The following is a 20,846-nucleotide window of genomic DNA, read 5'->3' on the forward strand; positions in this document are numbered from 1 at the left end:
TCTAAAATCATAATTTAGAATAAGGTAAGTTCATTGGCAACAGAGTAGGCTCCACAATTTAATTTTACTATGTTAACAAATTTTTAACTCATGCAATTTTTGTTGCTTGAATGCTCGCACTTTTATCAACTGCCTTTAGGGGTTTATTGCTTGATTAATTCAAATTTATCTAAAAATATTTAGTTTTGGATTGTTAAACCATTTTTCTTTTAACAGAAAGTGAAAATCCTAAACAAAATATTTTTCAGAGATTGAAGCCACCCTGATAATCCACTTGAGTATAACCACGGAATGCTAGTAAGGTTTGTTGCTAGAAGGCATACAAAATCTGACTGTTCTTCACTATTTTTGACTCACAACTACTGTATTAAATAAATCAAAATTTCACAAACATAATAGAGGTTTAAACCCAGACCTTCATCTTAGAACGTTTAATACTTTATCAGTTTTGCTAACATTTGAAGTCCTGTTCTTCACTACTTATACATACCATTAGAAAAATGCAAATGTCACATTCATAAAATACTATGTTCCCACTGGTGTAAGTTAGTTTATTACTTAGTTCTCAGGATTGTAACAAAAACGAAAACACAACAAAATTGGTTGCCATCTTTCTGTTATGCTAATATAAGTTCGGGTGCTTTCTTATCGACCACAGGAAACTCCTCATGGCTGTCGTCTTTTGGTTTATATGATTTTCGATTCTATGAAAGAGTGAATGGTTTTAAGGCGGGAATTTTTATTGCCAGAATAGATAGGAAAATTGTTGTTTGGACAGCGAATTATGACAACCTCCAGTTGCCGCCGATGTTACATTGATTCTTAAATGCGCTGGTAGATTCATTCAACAATCACTAAAAGGTCAGGAGACATGCATTGTGTGAATTTCTAAACCTTTTGCAAAAGCACCGATGCTTTACTCAGGGAATTTTATTTTCTATAATTCTGATGAGGTCATATGGCAGAATTTGTACTCCCTACCAGTTCAACGTCTCCTAGAGGGATAAAGATGGTTTCAAGAGTCTTGGAAACCAATCAATCAACCGGGATGTTTTTGCTTAAGATGTAGAAATATGAAAACCTTGTACAGTACCCAAAGGATACTACAGACAGAAGAACACATGCATATTGGCTATCTTGAAGAGCCAGAACGGGTAACAATGTGTCGTTAAACCTGGATGTTGATGGCCCTTTTTACCTGCTTAAAGAGGACCCTTAGGAACCCATAAGTGTTTACCTAAAGGTCTTTGTAGCCTTAATGTGTATTCTGTTCAAATGATTAGGAGATCAGGTGTCATTGTCTTCCAGGATATGCAAGAATTAAAGAGGGCAGCTGAGTTTCAGGCTGTCAAAAGAATTTCTCAGCAAAAAGTTGCAAAAGGTAGGCTGGAAATATCAAGTACACCATTGAGACAGTAATATTTCATTGGAAGATGGTTCATATTCCAATCCAAAATCACAATCCAAGGAAGAATGTGAAGCAGCAAGTTTAAAAGATTGTTTCTGTGAAGCTGCAATATTCAAAGATAAGGAAAATGCACAAAACACAAACTTCCCATGAGATATGGACCATGACAATAGGGAAATTCAAACTATATCATAATCAAAGCAGGTAATTCAACATCTGCATTTGCCACCAAAGGAGAAGCTGCCAATAAAGGAAGCAAAAAAGAGCATCAAGCAGATATTTTAATTGCCAGTGTTTCACTGACTTCTTTTACACTCACTATTTTGACAGTTGGAACCCTCATTTACAGGAATCAAGTTTGCACATATAATAGCATTTGCACCAACAGCAAAATTCTATTATATGATGGTTGAAAGAGACGTTTCAGATAGCTGCAGACGAAGCTTCTGCAATAATGACTGAAGGATAGTTAGATAATTAATTCAAAAATTTATTAGCAGATAATAAAATTAACAGATGTTACATCAACACTTAAATTTGCTGGTCGATTCATTCAACAATCACTAGAAGGTCAGGAGACATCCATTGTGTGAATTTCTAAACCTTTTGCAAAAGCATGAATGCTTAATTCAGTAAATTTTATTTTCTATAATTCTGATAAGGTCCTATGGCAGAATTTTGTACACCCCACCAACACATTGTTACCATGTCAACATCTCTTAGCAGGGAAACAAGTGGTTTCTCGAGCCTTGGAAACTAATCAATCAACCAGGATGTTTTGGCTTAAGATGCAGAAGGATGAAATCCTTGTGCAATACCCAAAGGATACTACAGACAGAAGCACACATGCCTATTGGCTATGGCAATGTGTCGTTAAACGTGGATGTTGATGGCCATTTTTACCTGCTCAATTAAACAGATTTCAATATAAATAATACTACATCAGGAGACAATTCTACAGAAGCAACAATCTATCTGATGAAAATTAATATGGATGTGATCTTTCAACTCTATTCAAATAAATTAAAACATAACAACAATAGGTCAATTCTCTGGGCTTCCTTAAGTGTTCACCCATGGGACTCTGTAGCCTTAAAGGGTATTGTGTTCAAAACAATCAAGAAATCAGGCGTCGATGTCTTCCAGGATATGCAAGAATCAAAGAGGGCAGCTGAGCCTCAGGCTGTCAAAAGAATTTCTCAGCAGAAAGTTGCAAAAGCTAGGTTGGAACATCAAGTACACCAATGAGACAGTAATATTTCATGAGAAGATGGTTCATATTCCGATCCGAAATCACAATCCAAGGAAGAATGTGAAGAAGCAAGTTTGAAAGATTGTTTCTGTCAAGCTGCAATATTCAAAGACATGGAAAATGCACAATACACAAACTTCCCATGACACATGGGCCATGAAAACAGGGAAATTGAAACTATATCATAATCAAAGCAGATAATTCAACATCTGCATTTGCCACCAAAGGAGGGGCTGCCAATAAAGGAAGCAAAAAAGAGCTTCAAACAGATATTTTAATTGCCAGTGTTTCACTGACTGCCTTTACACTCATTATTTTGACAGTTGGAATCCTCATTTACAGGAATCCAATTTGCACATATAATAGCATTTGCACCAATGGCAAAATTCTATTAGAAGAGGACGTTGGTCCAAAATGATTTACTAACTCGGAACTATTGGAAGTGACTAACCATTTCAATGAAGAGATTTGGTAGAGGAGCATTTGGGACAATTTTGCAGGGAAAATATTTAAGAGAGTTATTTGTTCCCAGGATGTTTGTGGTGTGTGTAACTTCATTTCTTCAAGAATGCTGTGAGTAGGTTCATTTGAACTAATATTAGAGACGCTTGCTTAACGATTTGCTTCTAAAGAGAATCAAATCCGACCTCCTACCCAAAAAAATTGAAGGAAAAACTAAAAAACTAACCAAATTAGAGTCACAACTCTCCTTGTCCAAACACAAGAACAATCTAAGACTAAAAGGAATCAACTTTGTCTTCTCTCATTTTCTGAATTTTGAATATGGAAAATATGAAATGATTTTCATGAAATTCATGTTGTCATGTAACTCTTACATTAAAATAATATCTACAAGATGTTCCTGGATTGAGTGAATTCATTTAACTTCACTTGAAAAACAAAAATATCAAATAGAAAGAAAATGAGAGGCAAAGTTTGCAACATAAGCCAAGAAAGTCGGACACTTTGTCGAATTCCTCTACACATCAATACTCTAAAGTTAACATTTTCTCCAATTCTGCTCAAACTGTCTAGAAATTTCAATTTGGACACAAAGCACTCAACAAAAGTTGAGAGGAAAATCAAGAATCTTAACGATAATCTTACAAAAAATAGTAAAGACAAAAATAAATAGAGTTCAAACACAGAAATAATACAGATTTACATAGTTCGGATTGGGTTTTCTGTAGGAGAGTTAGTACGTGCTGGTGCTTCACATGCTAGTGCTTCACAGAAAGGGAAATGTTCTTAAGGCAATTTTTGTGTGGCTTTCAATGCTAAATTCTAGTTTGAATGGCTGCTATTATACAATGGTTGAGAGAGACATTTCACATAGCTGCAGACCAAGCTTCTGCAGTAATTGACTGAAGGATAATTAGATTATTAATCCAGATATTTATTAGCAGATTACTTGATAAGAAACTACAAGCCAGCAATAAATAATTGGACCATAGCTACATTCATCGTGTGGTGACTGTATTTTATCCTTGATATAAATTCAAAAGAAAATCTCAACCAAAAATAAATTGAAGAGAAGAAGATAATAGATGGGAAAGGATTCATGATAAAAACGACCTAATTAGAAAACAATACATAGTAAAATTAAACTACAGTACTCTTGCAGTAACAACTCTAACTAATACAGATAACCTTTTGCAGGTGAAGTATGACAACCAATACCTGTTCTGAAGCATCCTAATCTTCATCATGCCAATATTTCAGAGTCAACTGCTGAATGAATCATCCCGATTATCCAGCTTTTGTTGGGATGAAGAAAGGAATTCAAGCAAACAGATGCACATCTATTATTTCACCTTTTAGTTTAGGACTTTGACGCTTTGTCCAAAGCATTAAAAACATTTTGTGGAGTAACCTCTTCGACAACCACAATTTTTACCCTTGATTTAAATCCAGAACCTATAGACACTTGCCTCCTTTTCACCCCTAAACCCTGAAACAAGGAAGAGCGAAATTATGAATTCCCATTCTATTAAACATGACTTCCCATCATGCATAAAACATAAATCAGGAATAAAAAATTGAATGAAAGGGGGAAAAGGGTCAAAGACTACAACAATGTTACCAAGTAAAAACTTTTACTCCACAATTATAAAAATTAATTTACACCATGTCAAGGTGCATCCAGTAGAACTTAAATCTACTATCACCTACAGAATGTTCTTATGAATGTGCTTAGTTTAGGTTAATTCTCTTGCCCACTTGTCCTTTTTTTTTTTTTTTGGGTAACTTGTCCATTCATGCTTTCAGGATATGTAAAGGGAAATTTTTGGATTGGACCAACAAGAAGGAAAGATAAACAGCATCCACACTCTTTCTTAGCATCCCCTTTCGTTTTCAAAAAAGAAAAAGGAAAAAAATTGAAAACCCAACTAAAACTCACCGAGCTGATGTACTCGAGAAGTGCCGCGTTCGCTTCGCCGTCCTTCGCCGGCGCGTCAATTTGCACTCCCACAGCCTCATCACTCACATCTTCGAATAACAAAACAACATCAACACACAAATGAAAATTTAAAAAAATAAAGAAAAAAAATCAGATAATCAAAATTTTATACGAACCTGTAATAGAGGAGACTTTGGAGCCCGGCTTGGCGTGGATGGTGATGGCCACCGAGGTGGAAGAAACGAAGCGAAAACATGAAGGGAAATTGTCGTTTTGAGTTTTGTTAGCGGAGGCTTGCAAGGACTGAGTTGACTCGTCCAATTTCGCCTTCGCTTTGCCTTTTTTCGCTGGCGCCATATCGGTCCGTCCAGTTTGGCAACGGGGAATGTTTAGCGCGATGAGTGCTCAACGTTGAGCAATAGAGGTGGGCCGTCACGGCCCCAAAAAAATACCAGCCCATGGCCGGTGCATGCTCAGCCTTGAGACGGTTTGCCTACACTTACTTGATTACTCTCCAGCATTGATGTAGTAGTTGTTGTCTATAGTTATTTGTTTATTTATTTATTTTCTATAAATATTACCCTAATTTTATTCCATTTTTTCGTAACTGTTCAACTTTCATTTCTCAAATCAAAGTAATATAATCTCTTTTAATTCTTAATTTTTTTCATTTTATTTTAATTTTTATAATTTTTTCAATTATATTTCTTTTCTCAAAATCATTTCAACAAGGGTTATAATTCAAAAAATTCAATTATTTTTAATTATTTTAACAGTAATTATTTTTTATTATTTTAGATGAAAAATCACAATCACAATTGCGAATACCAAAAAAATGAAAAAAAAGCCAAAAGTTTGGAAGCACTTTAGTTTTAATATACAACTATAAACATGTTAACTAAAATGTTAACTATTTCATAATTTATTTTTAATATACAACTATAAACATGTTAACTATTTCACAATTACGAAAATGTTATTACTCAATATTTTAATATACAACTATAAACATGTTAACTAAAAAGCTTTTATTTTTTAGTTAACATATTTGAGAAGTTGAATATGATGTAATGAATATTTTAGAACCTTTAAAAAAATTCCTCTATTCAATTTTTTTACAATTTATTATGAATAAACAATTTGTTAGAAATTATCGGGGAAATTTTGGAGACCCCTTTATTATTGACAATAGAATGTGTTAGAAAATTTTTACCTAAAATGTGTTTAAATTATGAAATAGATAGAAGTTTGGGTTTATTTAAAGGTAAATAATATCTTTGGTCTATCATCACGAAAGATATACAATAGGTAGTTTCAAACTTTTTTTTGGTGAATTTACAAATTACATAAATATTGATTATTTGTCTGAAATTTTGAGTGAAAATGATCAATTTGGTATTATTGCATAGTGGAGAGCATATAAAAAATATTTTTCAATACCAACTTTTAGTGTTAGTGATGTGTATTAGATGATATATGATTAAGTTTATATTCAAGTATTTTTTAAAATATTATATGCAGGAAAGATTGAGAGACTGTGGATTTCAAATTGCAAAATCGGGTTGTTAAAATTATATTTAAAAATTTTAAAAATTCAGATATAGTTCAAAGTAAAAATATATTATACTTGTAAATTATAATACATATCATTTTTTTTTTTCATGTATGATTTTCTTTATTTTATTGGTTTGATTATCTTTTATCGTATTACTGAGATTTTTTTCTTCCATAAACAAGAGTTTTTAAATAAAATTTTATAAATACTATCCTCATGTAACTTAAAAAATTATGAATTTTAATAATTTTACAAAAAATAAAAAGTTTAATTATTGACGAACTGGCTCATAAAACATGCAGGTTAGCTCATCAAAAAGCTCACAAAAGCACGCTTGTCATGCTATGGGCCATGTTTTGAGCCTTTCAAAAATGCAAGATGGCCTCAAGCACGGTATGACAAGGTTTGTAATATAATGAGTTATGCTAAATTTAAATTGGTCAAACCCATCGTAAATTTTACTGAATGAGATACTAAGATCCTCAACTATTAATTAGTAGTTGGAGATTTAAATTTAAAAGGTTAACTTATTTTTCGTTTCTTTTTGAAAATTAAAGAATAAATATAATTAGTTATTAAATAATATTTTCTTTAATTTGTTGTTGGAATTTTCTAACTTAAAATAATATAACCATTAACATTTATTGAATTCGTTTGGTTCAATTTCTTTCAATAAAAATTATTACTATACTTAAGTTTTTGTAAATGGTTACTTGCCTAGTGAAGATTTTTTTTTTTTCGTAAAAAATTTTCAACTCAAATTTTATTTTAACCAAAAATCCTAAAACGTTATTTAAAATTATAAAAAATAAAATAAAAATTATCAACGAGAAGCCCAATAAAATTATAAATATTTACTATTAGTATCCTCTATTGATATAGAAGTTTTTACCAACAAAAATTAAACCAAACTTTAGTGGATTTATAAGTAAGAATACGAAAAGACAAACAAAAGAAAATAAAGAGTGAGTTATTAATGTGGTTTATCTGATAATAGTAAGCGTTGACAATCACGGTGTTATTATTACTAAAACAATAGCATAGTTATATTATTGAAACAATTAATTAATAAGAATATCTTTTTGTGTGTTCACTCTTTCTATCATTTTTTTTATTATTAATAATGTATAGCATTGAAAGTTAAAGTTATATGTAGCATTATCTTCTAAAACATGGAAGTTGATGGTTTGATAGACGTTGTCGTGATCCTGGTATTATAGGAAAGTAATTGCACTTCAGTTGTGATTATTAAAGTTAGGGAAAGTGACTCCAAGATAATATGAAACAATTATTTAATGTTCAATATATTACAATAATCATGATAGATTTGGTTCTTATTTCCTATTTATGGATTCTTGATGAGGTCACATATGGTTTAAAACATTTTCTTCAAGTTATGAGCTAAAGTAATGTTTATTTGTCAGTTGTGGATCACATTAACAGGTCCTATTGTTATTTAAACAAACGTTAATCACCCTAGTTGCAAAATGATTGACATAACACTCACACTTGTAAAAATTCCATCAACTAGGGACAACTAACAACAAGTACTTTATATAGTTCGTAGATGATTTTTCAAGAATGACTTAAGTTTATTTAATGCAAAGAAGTAATGTTTTTAATCTGTCCAAGAAGTTTAAAGCTCCTTTTGAAACTCATAGTGGTTACAAGATAAAGGCTTTTAGATCTAGTAGAGGTAAAGAGTATAATTCTTCCAAATTTGACAAAATTTTGAAGATGAAGGTGTGAAACATCAACTTAAAATTAGTTACTCTCCTTGACAAAATGGAGTTTTAGAAAGAAAAACAAAACAATCGTGGAAACGGCAAAGTGCACATTAATAGAGAAGTATTTGCCCAAAAAATTATGGGATGAAACTATCTATACAATAGTTTATCTTTTGAACAAGTTGGCTTATGGTGCAGTTAAAAGGCAAGATTCTACTAGAAGCTTGGAGTGATATAAAACAATAAAATTATACAAATACACTTTTAAATACGCCATTAGATACATAGATGATGTGTTATCATATGATTAAGTGATTTTAAATTAAGGATAGAGTAATCTCTAATCACACGATAACATATTATATGTGCACCTAATTGTATTCTAAAAAGTATATACACATAGTATTATTCGATAGAAAACCAATTGTAAAACATCTAACAATTGCTGGATCATTGAATTATGCACAAATTCCTATTAAGAACCAACACAAGTTAGAAAAAAACGTTGAAAATGGAAAATTTCTTATCTATAGCCCTCAAGCCAAAGGTATCAAGTATTAAGTCTCAAAACACAAAAGATTATGACTAGTAGGTTTGTTGAGTTTGATGAGAATGCACAATGGAATTAGGAAGAATCGCAAGGTGGAGAAGAAGTCTACTTTAGCTACTCATCTTATTGAAGTTTTTTATTCAAACAAAGCACATGAGGTGGAGTTGTATGATAATTACAAAACCCATCTTTAGAATCTCTAGTTAGAAATATCAAATCATTGCAAAATGTTTATAAGAGATGCAACTTTGTTGCCATAGAGCTCACATACTCTGATATACGATACATATCATATTGTAAGATATAATACGATACAAATAGAAAATAATACATATCATAAGGTGTATCAAATTAATATGATACAGTAAACATATCATATAATACAATATGATACAATACATAGTTTTTATACAAATTGATACACTTTTTAAGAAAAAATGAATGCATTAAGGATGTATATGAAGAAATTTAAAATATTAAAGATGTTTGTGATGTTTTTCAAAATGAGGACGTCTCAATTATAATACTTTATTAATAATTTATTATTTTAATTTTTAAAATGTATCATACAATATGATACACAATATAGTAAATTGAGTTTTTGATATATTATATGATACACAATTCGACTATTATAGTTTGAATATTTTAAAATCATTTATATATATATATATATATATATATATATATATATATATATATATATATCATTTAATAAAATTAACTAAATTATAGTTTTTTGAAACATAATATATATACATATAAAATATATATAAAATATACATATACAAAAAATAACAAAATAAATATGAAAAAATAAGTTGTATACCTAATCTAATTGTTTATTGAAAAAATTTGTTAAACATAGTTTATATATATATAGATATATTAAACATGATTTACAGTTTGATTCGATTTGAAAATTGTTTAAACCACAATTCAAATGAAAAAAACAGTTTAAAAAATTTTAACCAAATCAAACTATTTTATAAACCAAACTAAACAAAACCATAATTTTTAAGCGATTTGATTCGATTTTACGATTTAAACTAAATTATGTACACTCTTACCCACGTCATATCTCTCATTCATTTTCTTTCTATACATATATATTCTAGTTAAACTTAGTTATTTGAAGTACAAGTTTAGCTTGACAATGGCATTAAACTTCTTCAATCAAATCGGGGTGAATAATTAAGTTTAGAGTAGAATACCTAAAGGAGTGTGCGATGGTACCACAATACTAGTACACCTTAGCCTAAATCTAGCAATTATTCATCTATTGTGAGGCATCCTAAAGAAACTAGAAAATACTATTTTGCTTAATGACTTGGAGAAATAATTCATCTATTTCAATTGGAGGAATTATTGTTCTGTAGATGGATTGAGAACCAGTCCAGAACAATATAAGTAGTTTAGAGTTCTGGGCTTTTAACCAGTCCAGAACTATAATTCCTCCAATTTGAATCCCGTGTTAATAGGGTGGGGAATATCAGCTTTCCTAGAAACCGTGTGATTGACTTGGAGAAAAGTGGGAAGACTTAGAAATGTTATGGTAGTGGCAACGAGATTGCAGGAAGTCGCTTTGACAAATAGCATTTCTAGCTGCATCATTCTTCCATTTACCGTATGATCAATTTTCAAATTCAAATGAAAGAGACAGCTCTACAAAGGTTAAGACCATTGACCACTTCACAGTCTTTTGAGCATTATATTATAATTCAAATTCAATAAAATTATGTATACTCAATTTGAAATATTAATTTGATGATTATATAATATATTATAATATAATTGAGTAATTTTAAATTAAATATAAAATAATACTCAATCATATAATAACACATAGTAAGTTAATTAAGTATTCAAAACCGTACCGCTCCATTGTTATATTTGAAATTTAAAGTAATCTTTTATTTTTAGGCTGACATGATAGTTGGGAAAAATTGTGAAAAAAAAAAAAAAAAAAAACTAGAAAAGGAGAAGAAGAAGAAGAAAAGTCAGCATACCGCAAGTGCATTATTGAATGGTAATGGGTGAGTATTGAAAAGTCCAAGTCTTTTGAGCAACTTGACTTGGGGGAGACTTGATAAATTTTCTTAGATCTTAAAAATATGCAGTCAGGATCCTCTTTTGTATTTAGTTCCAAATCCATTCACTACAACCGTATTTCATTTTTTAACATTAAAATGCAGAGATTACATTTTCTTTTAATCCATTCTATCTTCTTGTTCTTCTTATTTGCATCTTCTGTTGTTACAGCTCAACAAAGACAGTCTAATATAAGCCTGGGAACTTCTCTAAGACCTACCACAAACTCCTCATGGCCATCAATTTCTAAACTCTACGCCTTCGGATTTTATCCGCGAGGCAATGGCTATGCCGTTGGAATTTTTCTTGCCGGAATTCCTGAGAAAACTGTCGTCTGGACAGCAAACCGCGATGATCCGCCGCTCCCCAGCAACACCACTTTGCTGTTGAGTACTGAAGGCAAGCTTGTCTTGCAATCAGCACAAGGCCAAGGTACCGATATTGCCAATCAGAATTTTGTGTCTGCCTCTTCTGCTTCCATGCTGGACTCTGGAAACTTTGTGCTTTACAACTCTAGTGGAGGAATAATATGGCAGAGTTTCGACTACCCAACTGATACTATTTTGCCAACTCAACGCCTCCAGGCAGGAAATGAGTTGTTTCCAAGTGTTTCAGAAACAGATCCTTCCACAGGGAAATTCCGGCTTAAGATGCAAAGAGATGGGAACCTTGTTCAGTATCCAAAGAATACCGATGACACAGCTCCATATGCCTATTATGCGTCCGGTACAGATGGGCAAGGTGATAATGTGACACTAAACCTTGGTGTTGATGGCCATCTTTACCTGCTTAACACCAGTGGCGTCAATATAAAGAATATTACAAAAGGGTATCCAACAGGAGGAGTACTTTATTTAATGAGAGTTGATTGGGATGGGATATTCAGATTATATTCACACAATTTGAGACCAAATGGTAAATGGTCTGTTCTGTGGGAATCGTCCAAAAATAAGTGTGCTCCTCCGGGTCTGTGTGGCGTTAACAGCTATTGTGTTTTAAATGATCAAAAACCTGACTGTAAATGTCTTCCAGGATTTGCCTCTGTGAACCAGAGCAATCAGACTTCCGGGTGTGAAAGAGATTTCATTGCAGAAAGTTGCAGCAATGGGCATGGACCTGTCAAATTCAAGATCCAACCATTGGAGAATACTCTGTGGGAAGATGTCTCATACTTTGATTTGTCAGAAACAACCAAAGAAGACTGTCAACAAGCATGTTTGGCAGACTGCAATTGCGAAGCTGCCCTCTTCAAGAGTGATGATAGTACGTGCAGAATGCAAAGGCTTCCTTTGAGATTTGGAAGAAGAGATTTGGGTAGTGGATCAAAAACTTTTGCTTTCATCAAGGTAGGAAATGCGTCCTCTGATAGTAACAATGTGCCCGGAGAGGAGAAGAAATACCTCGGAACCAGTTTGATAATTACATTGAGCTGTGTATTTGGCGCTTCTACATTTGTTGTTTTGGCAACTTGTGGGATTTTCATCCACAGATATCAAGCCTGGTCATACAAAAGAATTCCTGGAAATGGTAATTTCAGGTTATGTGAGGACGTTGCACCGATATCATTTACTTTTGCAGAGATCGAAAAACTAACTGATGGTTTCAAGGAAGAGATTGGAAGAGGATCTTCAGGTATAGTTTATAAAGGGACTATGATGCGTTGCAATAAGTTTGTAGCTGTCAAAAAATTAGATAAGGCATTAGCTGAAGGGGAGAGGGAATTCCTGACTGAGATAAAGGTAATTGGGAGAACCCATCACAAGAATTTAGTTTGTTTGCTTGGTTATTCCTTTGATGGACCCAACAAGGTGTTAGTATACGAGTACATGAGCAATGGTTCTCTTGCTAATCTACTCTTCACACCTGAAAAACAATTTAATTGGATAGAAAGAATCGGTATTGCTCGGGATATAGCGCGAGGAATTCTTTATCTGCATGATGAATGTCAAACGCAAATCATCCATTGTGATATAAAACCTCACAACGTACTCATGGATGAGAGTGGGTGCACGAAAATTGCTGACTTTGGATTGGCGAAGCTGTTGAAACCAGACCAAACTAACACTTTTACCAGCATCAGAGGAACAAGAGGATATGTTGCACCAGAATGGCATCAAAATTTACCTATTACAGTGAAAGCAGATGTTTATAGTTTTGGAGTAGTGTTGTTAGAGATCATATGTTGTCGAAGATGTATGGACCAAAACTTTCCAGACGATCAAGTTGTTCTCGAAGATTGGGTTTACCAATGTTTTGATGGTGGTGAGTTGAGGCAACTGGTAGGAAATGAAGAGATTGATCTAAAACAACTAGAGAGAATGGTCAAAGTTGCACTTTGGTGCATTGTTGATGAGCCATCGTTGCGCCCTTCAATGAAGAAAGTTTTACTTATGCTAGAAGGAACTGTTGACATTCCAATTCCTCCAAGTCCTACTTCTTTTCTTACTTGCATCTGAGTCTTGGTATAGAAAATATAACCCAATGGATTTGCTAGTATCATTTCCTTCTTTCAAATGTATTTATGTAGTTTAAAGAGTGAATTTATGTTCCACTTCTGCTCATACAATAATAATCTTTTTGTATAGCTAAAAATCATAATTTAGAATAAGGAAACTTCATTGCCTATAGAGTAGGGTTTACAATTTAATCTTGATATGTTAACAAATTTTGAACTCATGCGATTTTTGTTGTCTTAATGCTCGCACTTTTGTCAATTGCCCTTTAGGGGTTTATCACCTGATTAATTCAAATTTATCTAAGAATATTTAGTTTTGGAATGTTAAACCATTCTTATTTTAACATAAAGTGAAAATCCTAAACAAAATATTTTTCAAAGAGACTGAAGCCACCCTGATAATCTACTTACGTATGACCATGGAATGCCAGTAAGGTTTGTTGCTAGAAGGCACAAAAAATCTTTAACTGTTCTTCACTATCTTTTGACCTACAACTATTATACTAGGTAAATCAAAGTTTCACAAATATAGTAGAGACTCAAACCCAAGTCTTCACTTTAGAAGTTCTAATGTTCTATCAATTTTGTTAACCCTTAGGGGGCGTTTGGTTTGGGTAATGTTTGATTACTAAAATAGAAAGATTACCTTGAAGATAGATTACTTAGAAGATTACTGGGTATAAATGATTACTATGTTTGATAAAATTTTATAGGTATAAATAATTATTGTGTTTGGTTAAAGGTAATAAAAGATTACTAGTAAATTATTTTACTTAAATGCCTTTTGAATATAATTATTTTTAAATATTTTTTATATTATTTGTCATATTAATTAAAAATAAATTTATTTTTATCTTAAAAAATTAATAAATAATAATTTTTCTATAATAAACTAAAGATTACCTCAGTAATCTTTAAATACCTAAGGTAAAGGTGGTAATCAGATTACCACCTATATTACCTGCCACGTCAGCATTGGTAATAGAAGATTACTGTAATCTTTTATTACTGATAAACCAAACAAAGGAATAAAAGATAGATTACCAAGGTAATCTTACATACCCGTAACCAAACGCACCCTTAGAGTCTTATTCTTCACTACTTATACATAACACTAGGAAAATGCAAATGTCACATTCATAAAATAGTATGTTCCTACTGGTACTAAATTAGTTTATTACTCTAGTTCTCAGGATTGTAACAAAAATGAAAACACAACAAAATTTTGGTTGCCATCTTACTTTCTGTAATGCTAATTTGGGTGCATTCTTATCGCCCACAGGAAACCCCTCATGGCTGTCGGCTTTTGGTTTATACGATTTTGGATTCTATGAAAGAGGGAATGGTTTTAGGGCGGGAATCCTTATTGCCCGAATAGAAAGGAAAATTGTTATTTGGACAGCGAATTATGACAACCTCCAGTTCCCGCTGATGTTACATTGATTCTTAAGTGCGCTGGTAGATTCATTCAACAATCACTAAAAGGTCAGGAGACATGCATTGTGTGAATTTCTAAACCTTTTGCAACAGCACCGATGCTTGATTCAGGGAATTTTATTTTCTATAATTCTGATAAGGTCATATGGCAGAATTTTGTACACCCTACCAGTTCAACGTCTCCTAGTGGGGAAACAGATGGTTTGAAAACCTTGTACAGTACCCAAAGGATACTACAGACAGAAGACCACAAGCATATTGGCTATCTGAAGAGCCAGAAGGGGTAACAATGTGTCGTTAAACCTGGATGTTGATGGCCCTTTTTACCTGCTTAAAGAAGACCCTTAGGAACCCATAAGTGTTTATCTAAAGGTCTTTGTAGCCTTAATGTGTATTCTGTTCAAATGATTAGGAAATCAGGTGTCATTGTCTTCCAGGATATGCAAGAAGTAAAGAGGGCAGCTGAGTTTCAGGCTGTCAAAAGAATTTCTCAGCAAAAAAGTTGCAAAAGGTAGGCTGGAAATATCAAGTACACCATTGAAACAGTAATATTTCATTGGAAGATGGTTCATATTCCAATCTGAAATCACAATCCAAGGAAGAATGTGAAGCAGCAAGTTTGAAACATTGTTTCTGTGAAGCTGCAATATTCAAAGATAAGGAAAATGCACAAAACACAAACTTCCTATGAGATATGGACCATGACAATAGGTATATTCAAACTATATCATAATCAAAGCAGGTAATTCAACATCTGCATTTGCCACCAAAGGAGAAGCTGCCAATAAAGGAAGCAAAAAAGAGCATCAAACAGATATTTTAATTGCCAGTGTTTCACTGACTTCTTTTACACTCACTATTTTGACAGTTGGAACCCTCATTTACAGGAATCGAGTTTGCACATATAATAGCATTTGCACCAATGGCAATATTCTATTATATGATGGTTGAAAGAGACGTTTCAGATAACTGCAGACGAAGCTTCTGCAATAATGACTGAAGGATAGTTAGATAATTAATTCAAAAATTTATTAGCAGATTACTTAATAAAATTCACGGATGTTACATCGACACTTAAATTTGCTGGTCGATTCATTCAACAATCACTAGAAGGTCAGGAGACATCCATTGTGTGAATTTCTAAACCTTTTGCAAAAGCATGAATGCTTAATTCAGTAAATTTTATTTTCTATAATTCTGATAAGGTCCTATGGCAGAATTTTGTACACCCCACCAATACATTGTTACCAGGTCAACATCTCTTAGCAGGGAAACAAGTGGTTTCTAGAGTCCTGGAAACTAATCAATCAACCAGGATGTTTTGGCTTAAGATGCAGAAGGATGAAATCCTTGTGCAGTACCCAAAGGATACTACAGACAGAAGCACACATGCCTATTGGCTATGGCAATGTGTCGTTAAACGTGGATGTTGATGGCCATTTTTACCTGCTCAATTCAACAGATTTCAATATAAATAATCTCACACCAGGAGACAATTCTACAGAAGAAACGATCTATCTGATGAAAACTAATATGGATGTGATCTTTCAACTCTATTCAAATAAATTAAAACATAACAACAATAGGTCAATTGTCTGGGCTTCTATATAAGTCCCTTAATTGTTCACCTATGGGTCTCTGTAGCCTTAAAGGGTATTGTGTTCAATATTATCAAGAAATCAGGCGTCAATGTCTTCCAGGATATGCAAGAATTAAAGAGGGCAGCTGAGCCTCAGGCTGTCAAAAGAATTTCTCAGCAGAAAGTTGCAAGCTGGAATATCAAGTACACCATTGAGCCAGTAAGATTTCATGAGAACATGGTTCATATTCCGATCCGAAATCACAATCCAAGGAAGAATGTGAAGAAGCAAGTTTGAAAGATTGTTTCTGTCAAGCTGCAATATTCAAAGACAAGGAAAATGCACAAAACACAAACTTCCCATGACACATGGGCCATGACAATAGGGAAATTGAAACTATATCATAATCAAAGCAGATAATTCAACATCTGCATTTGCCACCAAAGGAGGAGCTGCCAATAAAGGAAGCAAAAAAGAGCATCAAACAGATATTTTAATTGCCAGTGTTTCACTGACTGCTTTTACACTCATTATTTTGACAGTTGGAATCCTCATTTACAGGAATCCAGTTTGCACATAGAATAGTATTCGCACCAATGGCAAAATTCTATTAGAAGAGGACGTTGGTCCAAAATGATTTACTTACTCGGAACTATTGGAAGTGACTAACCATTTCAATGAAGAGATTGGTAGAGGAGCATTTGGGACAATTTTGCAGGGAAAATATTTAAGAGAGTTATTTGTTCCCAGGATGTTTTTGGTGTGTGTAACTTCATTTCTTCAAGAATGCTATGAGTGGGTTCGTTTGAACTAATATTAAAGACGCTTGCTTAAGGGAGAATCAAATCCGACCTCCTACCCAACAAAATTGAAGGAAAACTAAAAAACTAACCAAATTAGAGTCACAACTCTCTTTGTCCAAACACAAGAACAATCTAAGACTAAAAGGAATCAACTTTGTCTGCTCTCATTTTCTGAATTTTGAATATGGAGAATATGAAATGATTTTCATGAAGTTCATGTTGTCATGTAACTCTTACATTAAAATAATATCTACAAGATGTTCCTGGGTTAAGTGAATTCACTTAACTTCATTTGAGAAACAAAAATATCAAATAGAAAGAAAATGAGAGGCAAAGTTTGCAACATAAGCCAAGAAAGTCAGACACTTTGTCGAATTCCTCTACACATCAATACTCTAAAGTTAAAATTTTCTCCAATTCTGCTCAAACTGTCTAGAAATTTCAATTTGGACACAAAGCACTCACCAAAAGTTGAGAGGAAAATCAAGAATCTTAACGATAATCTTACAAAAAATAGTAAAGACAAAAATAAATAGAGTTCAAACACAGAAATAATACAGATTTACGTAGTTGGGATCTGGTTTTCTGTAGGAGAGTTAGTACGTGCTGGTGCTTCACATGCTGGTGCTTCACAGAAAGGGAAATGTTCTTAAGGCAATTTTTGTGTAGCTTTCAACGCTAAATTCTAGTTTGAATGGCTGCTATTATACAATGGTTGAGAGAGACATTTCACATAGCTGCAGACCAAGCTTCTGCAGTAATTGACTGAAGGATAATTAGATTATTAATCCAGAAATTTATTAGCAGATTACTTGATAGGAAACTACAAGCCAGCAATAAATAATTGGACCATAGCTACATTCATCGTGTGGTGACTGTATTTTATCCTTGATATAAATTCAAAAGAAAATCTCAACCAAAAATAAATTGAAGAGAAGAAATTAATAGATAGGAAAGGATTCATGATAAAACGACCTAATTAGAAAACAATACATAGTAAAATTAAACTCTAGTAACTCTTGCAGTAACAACTCTAACTAATACAGATAACCTTTGGCAGGTAAAGTATGGCAACCACTACCTGTTCTGAAGTATCCTAATCTTCATCACGCCAATATTTCAGAGTCAACTGCTGAATGAATCATCCCGATTATCCAGCTTTTGTTGGGATGAAGAAAGGAATTCAAGCAAACAGATGCACATCTATTATTTCACCTTTTAGTTTAGGACTTTGACCCTTTGTCCAAAGCATTAAAAACATTTTGTGGAGTAACCTCTTCAACAACCACAATTTTGTCCCTTGATTTAGATCCAGAACCTATAGACACTTGCCTCCTTTTCACCCCTAAAACCTGAAACAAGGAAGAGTGAAATTATGAATTCCCATTCTATTAAACATGACTTCCCATCATGCATAAAACATAAATCAGGAATAAAAAATTGAATGAAAGGGGGAAAAGGGTAAAAGACTACAACAATGTTACCAAGTAAAAACTTTTACTCCACAATTATAAAAATTAATTTAGACCATGTCAAGGTGCATCCAGTAGAGCTTAAATCTACTATCACCTACAGAATGTTCTTATGAATGTGCTTAGTTTAGGTTAATTCTCTTCCCTACTTGTCCTTTTTTTTTTTTTTTGGGTAACTTGTCCATTCATGCTTTCAGGATATGTAAAGGGAAATTTTTGGATTGGACCAACAAGAAGGAAAGATAAACAGCATCCACACTCTTTCTGAACATCCCCTTTCGTTTTCAAAAAAGAAAAAGGAAAAAAATTGAAAACCCAACTAAAACTCACCGAGCTGATGTACTCGAGAAGTGCCGCGTTCGCTTCGCCGTCCTTCGCCGGCGCGTCAATTTGCACTCCCACAGCGTCATCACTCACATCTTCGAATAACAAAACAACATGAACACACAAATGAAAATTTAAAAAAATAAAGAAAAAATCAAATAATCAAAATTTTATACGAACCTGTAATAGAGGAGACTTTGGAGCCGGGCTTGGCGTGGATGGTGATGGCCACAGAGGTGGAAGAAACAACGCGAATACATGAAGGGAAATTGTCGTTTTGAGTTTTGTTAGCGGAGGCTTGTGAGGACAGAGTTGACTCGTCCAATTTCGCCTTCGCTTTACCTTTTTTCGCTGGCGCCATATCGGTACCTCAGTTTGGCAAACGGGAATGTTTAGCGTGATGACTGCTCAACGTTGAGCAATAGAGGTGGGCCGTCACGGCCCCAAAACAATACCAGCCCATGGCCGGTGCATGCCGGGTTTACAGGAAAAAAAAAAAAAAGAAGGTTGTAAGTTTGGAAGCACTTTAGTAAGCAGAAGAAAATATTGGTAGCAAAATGATTTAACATATATTATACAAACATTGTCATTAAAGCTTAACATGTGCGAGTTCAAGTGGTACGGGATAACTCCGTAAGCATATTACGAGCATTAAAAAAAATGATACAACACGTAAAAGGCAACAACAAATTTCATTCATAATGTAGTGATATATAAATCTACCTTTTGGTGATAAATTATTTTATATTAAATGTATGTCATATAATAAATTTAATTGTATAAGATGAAATAAAATTAACAGAAGAGATGAAATAGGAACAAAGAAAAAATAAAATTGATGTTAGAACTTCTTAGACCTCATTATGTTTAATGTTAAAATCCTATAAAAATACACATTTATTATTTGATTTATCTAAAATTATTGTATAACAAATGTTTACCTTTATTGTATTTACCTTTATTGTATAACAAAAGTTTCCCCAATACCTTTATTATTTGAACTTCTTAGACCTCATTATGTTTATTGTATAACCCTAAACCCTAGACTAAAATTATTGTATAACAATTTGTTAGAAATTATTGGGGAAACTTTGGAGGTCCCTTTATCATTGACAATAGAATATATTAGAGAATTTTTACTTGAAATCTGTTTAAATTATGAAATAAATAGAAGTTTGGGTAAATAATATCTTTGATCTATCATCTCGAAAAATATACAATAGGTAGTTTCAAACTTTTTTCTAGTGAATTTATAAATTACATAAGTATTGATTATTTATCTGGAATTTTGAGTGAAAATGATTAATTTCGTATTATTGCATGGTGGAGAGCACATAAAAAATATTTTTCGATGTTAACTTTGAGTGTTAGTGGATGTGTATTAGATGATCCAAAATCAAGTTTACATTCAAGTATTTTATAAAATATTATATGCAGAAAAGATTGAAAGGTTGTAGATTTCAAATTGCAAAATCATGTTGTTAAAATTATATTTAAAAATTTTAAAAATTCAGATATAATATAAAGTAAAAATATATGATACTTTTAAATTATAATACATGTCATTTTATTTTTCCATGTATGATTTTCTTTATTTTATTGGTTTGATTATCTTTTATCATATTACTAAGATTTTTTTCTTTCATAAACAAGAAATTTTAAATAAATTTTAATAAATATTGTCCTCATTTAACTTAAAAAATTATGAGTTTTAATAATTTTACAAAAACTTTAAAAAAATAAAAAGTTTAATTATTGGTGAACTGGCCCACAAAACATATAGGCTAGCTT

At 32.5% G+C, this 20,846-nt stretch overlaps 3 protein-coding genes across 9 annotated transcripts; 1 reads left to right on the forward strand and 2 right to left on the reverse strand.

Annotated features, from left to right (window-relative positions):
• Positions 1 to 1,566: 1,566 nt before the first annotated feature.
• On the reverse strand, positions 1,567 to 5,576 carry LOC123206819 (UPF0235 protein C15orf40 homolog). Of its 2 annotated transcripts, XR_006500124.1 has the most exons (4): positions 5,238 to 5,576; positions 5,062 to 5,150; positions 4,341 to 4,611; positions 1,567 to 1,854 (listed from the first exon to the last, which is right to left on the reverse strand). XR_006500124.1 is itself a non-coding variant. In XM_044624073.1 (3 exons), exons 1-3 carry the CDS (start codon positions 5,416 to 5,418, stop codon positions 4,483 to 4,485), a joined length of 399 nt encoding a protein of 132 aa, XP_044480008.1. In that variant the 5' UTR covers positions 5,419 to 5,576; the 3' UTR covers positions 4,097 to 4,482. The 2 variants fall into 2 exon arrangements, 1 of the variants encoding a protein (XP_044480008.1); XM_044624073.1 differs by lacking the exon at positions 1,567 to 1,854 and having other exon boundaries at positions 4,097 to 4,611.
• A 5,427-nt stretch (positions 5,577 to 11,003) lies between these two features.
• Positions 11,004 to 13,607, forward strand: LOC123206817 (G-type lectin S-receptor-like serine/threonine-protein kinase LECRK3). The gene has a single exon (XM_044624070.1). The coding sequence runs from the start codon at positions 11,008 to 11,010 to the stop codon at positions 13,438 to 13,440; it is 2,433 nt and encodes an 810-aa protein (XP_044480005.1). The 5' UTR covers positions 11,004 to 11,007; the 3' UTR covers positions 13,441 to 13,607.
• Positions 13,608 to 15,571: 1,964 nt separating this feature from the next.
• LOC123206818 (UPF0235 protein C15orf40 homolog) lies at positions 15,572 to 19,511 on the reverse strand. 6 transcript variants are annotated; one of them, XR_006500121.1, is made up of 5 exons: positions 19,236 to 19,511; positions 19,062 to 19,150; positions 18,341 to 18,611; positions 17,818 to 18,024; positions 16,039 to 16,322 (listed from the first exon to the last, which is right to left on the reverse strand). XR_006500121.1 is itself a non-coding variant. In XM_044624071.1 (3 exons), exons 1-3 carry the CDS (start codon positions 19,414 to 19,416, stop codon positions 18,483 to 18,485), a joined length of 399 nt encoding a protein of 132 aa, XP_044480006.1. In that variant the 5' UTR covers positions 19,417 to 19,511; the 3' UTR covers positions 18,097 to 18,482. The 6 variants fall into 6 exon arrangements, 1 of the variants encoding a protein (XP_044480006.1); XR_006500123.1 differs by lacking the exons at positions 16,039 to 16,322; positions 17,818 to 18,024 and adding an exon at positions 15,572 to 15,860; XR_006500122.1 differs by lacking the exons at positions 16,039 to 16,322; positions 17,818 to 18,024 and adding an exon at positions 16,376 to 16,647.
• Positions 19,512 to 20,846: the final 1,335 nt, after the last annotated feature.

This window comes from Mangifera indica, unplaced genomic scaffold (assembly GCF_011075055.1).
Source record: "Mangifera indica cultivar Alphonso unplaced genomic scaffold, CATAS_Mindica_2.1 Un_0050, whole genome shotgun sequence".
Taxonomy (NCBI): Eukaryota; Viridiplantae; Streptophyta; class Magnoliopsida; order Sapindales; family Anacardiaceae; genus Mangifera; species Mangifera indica.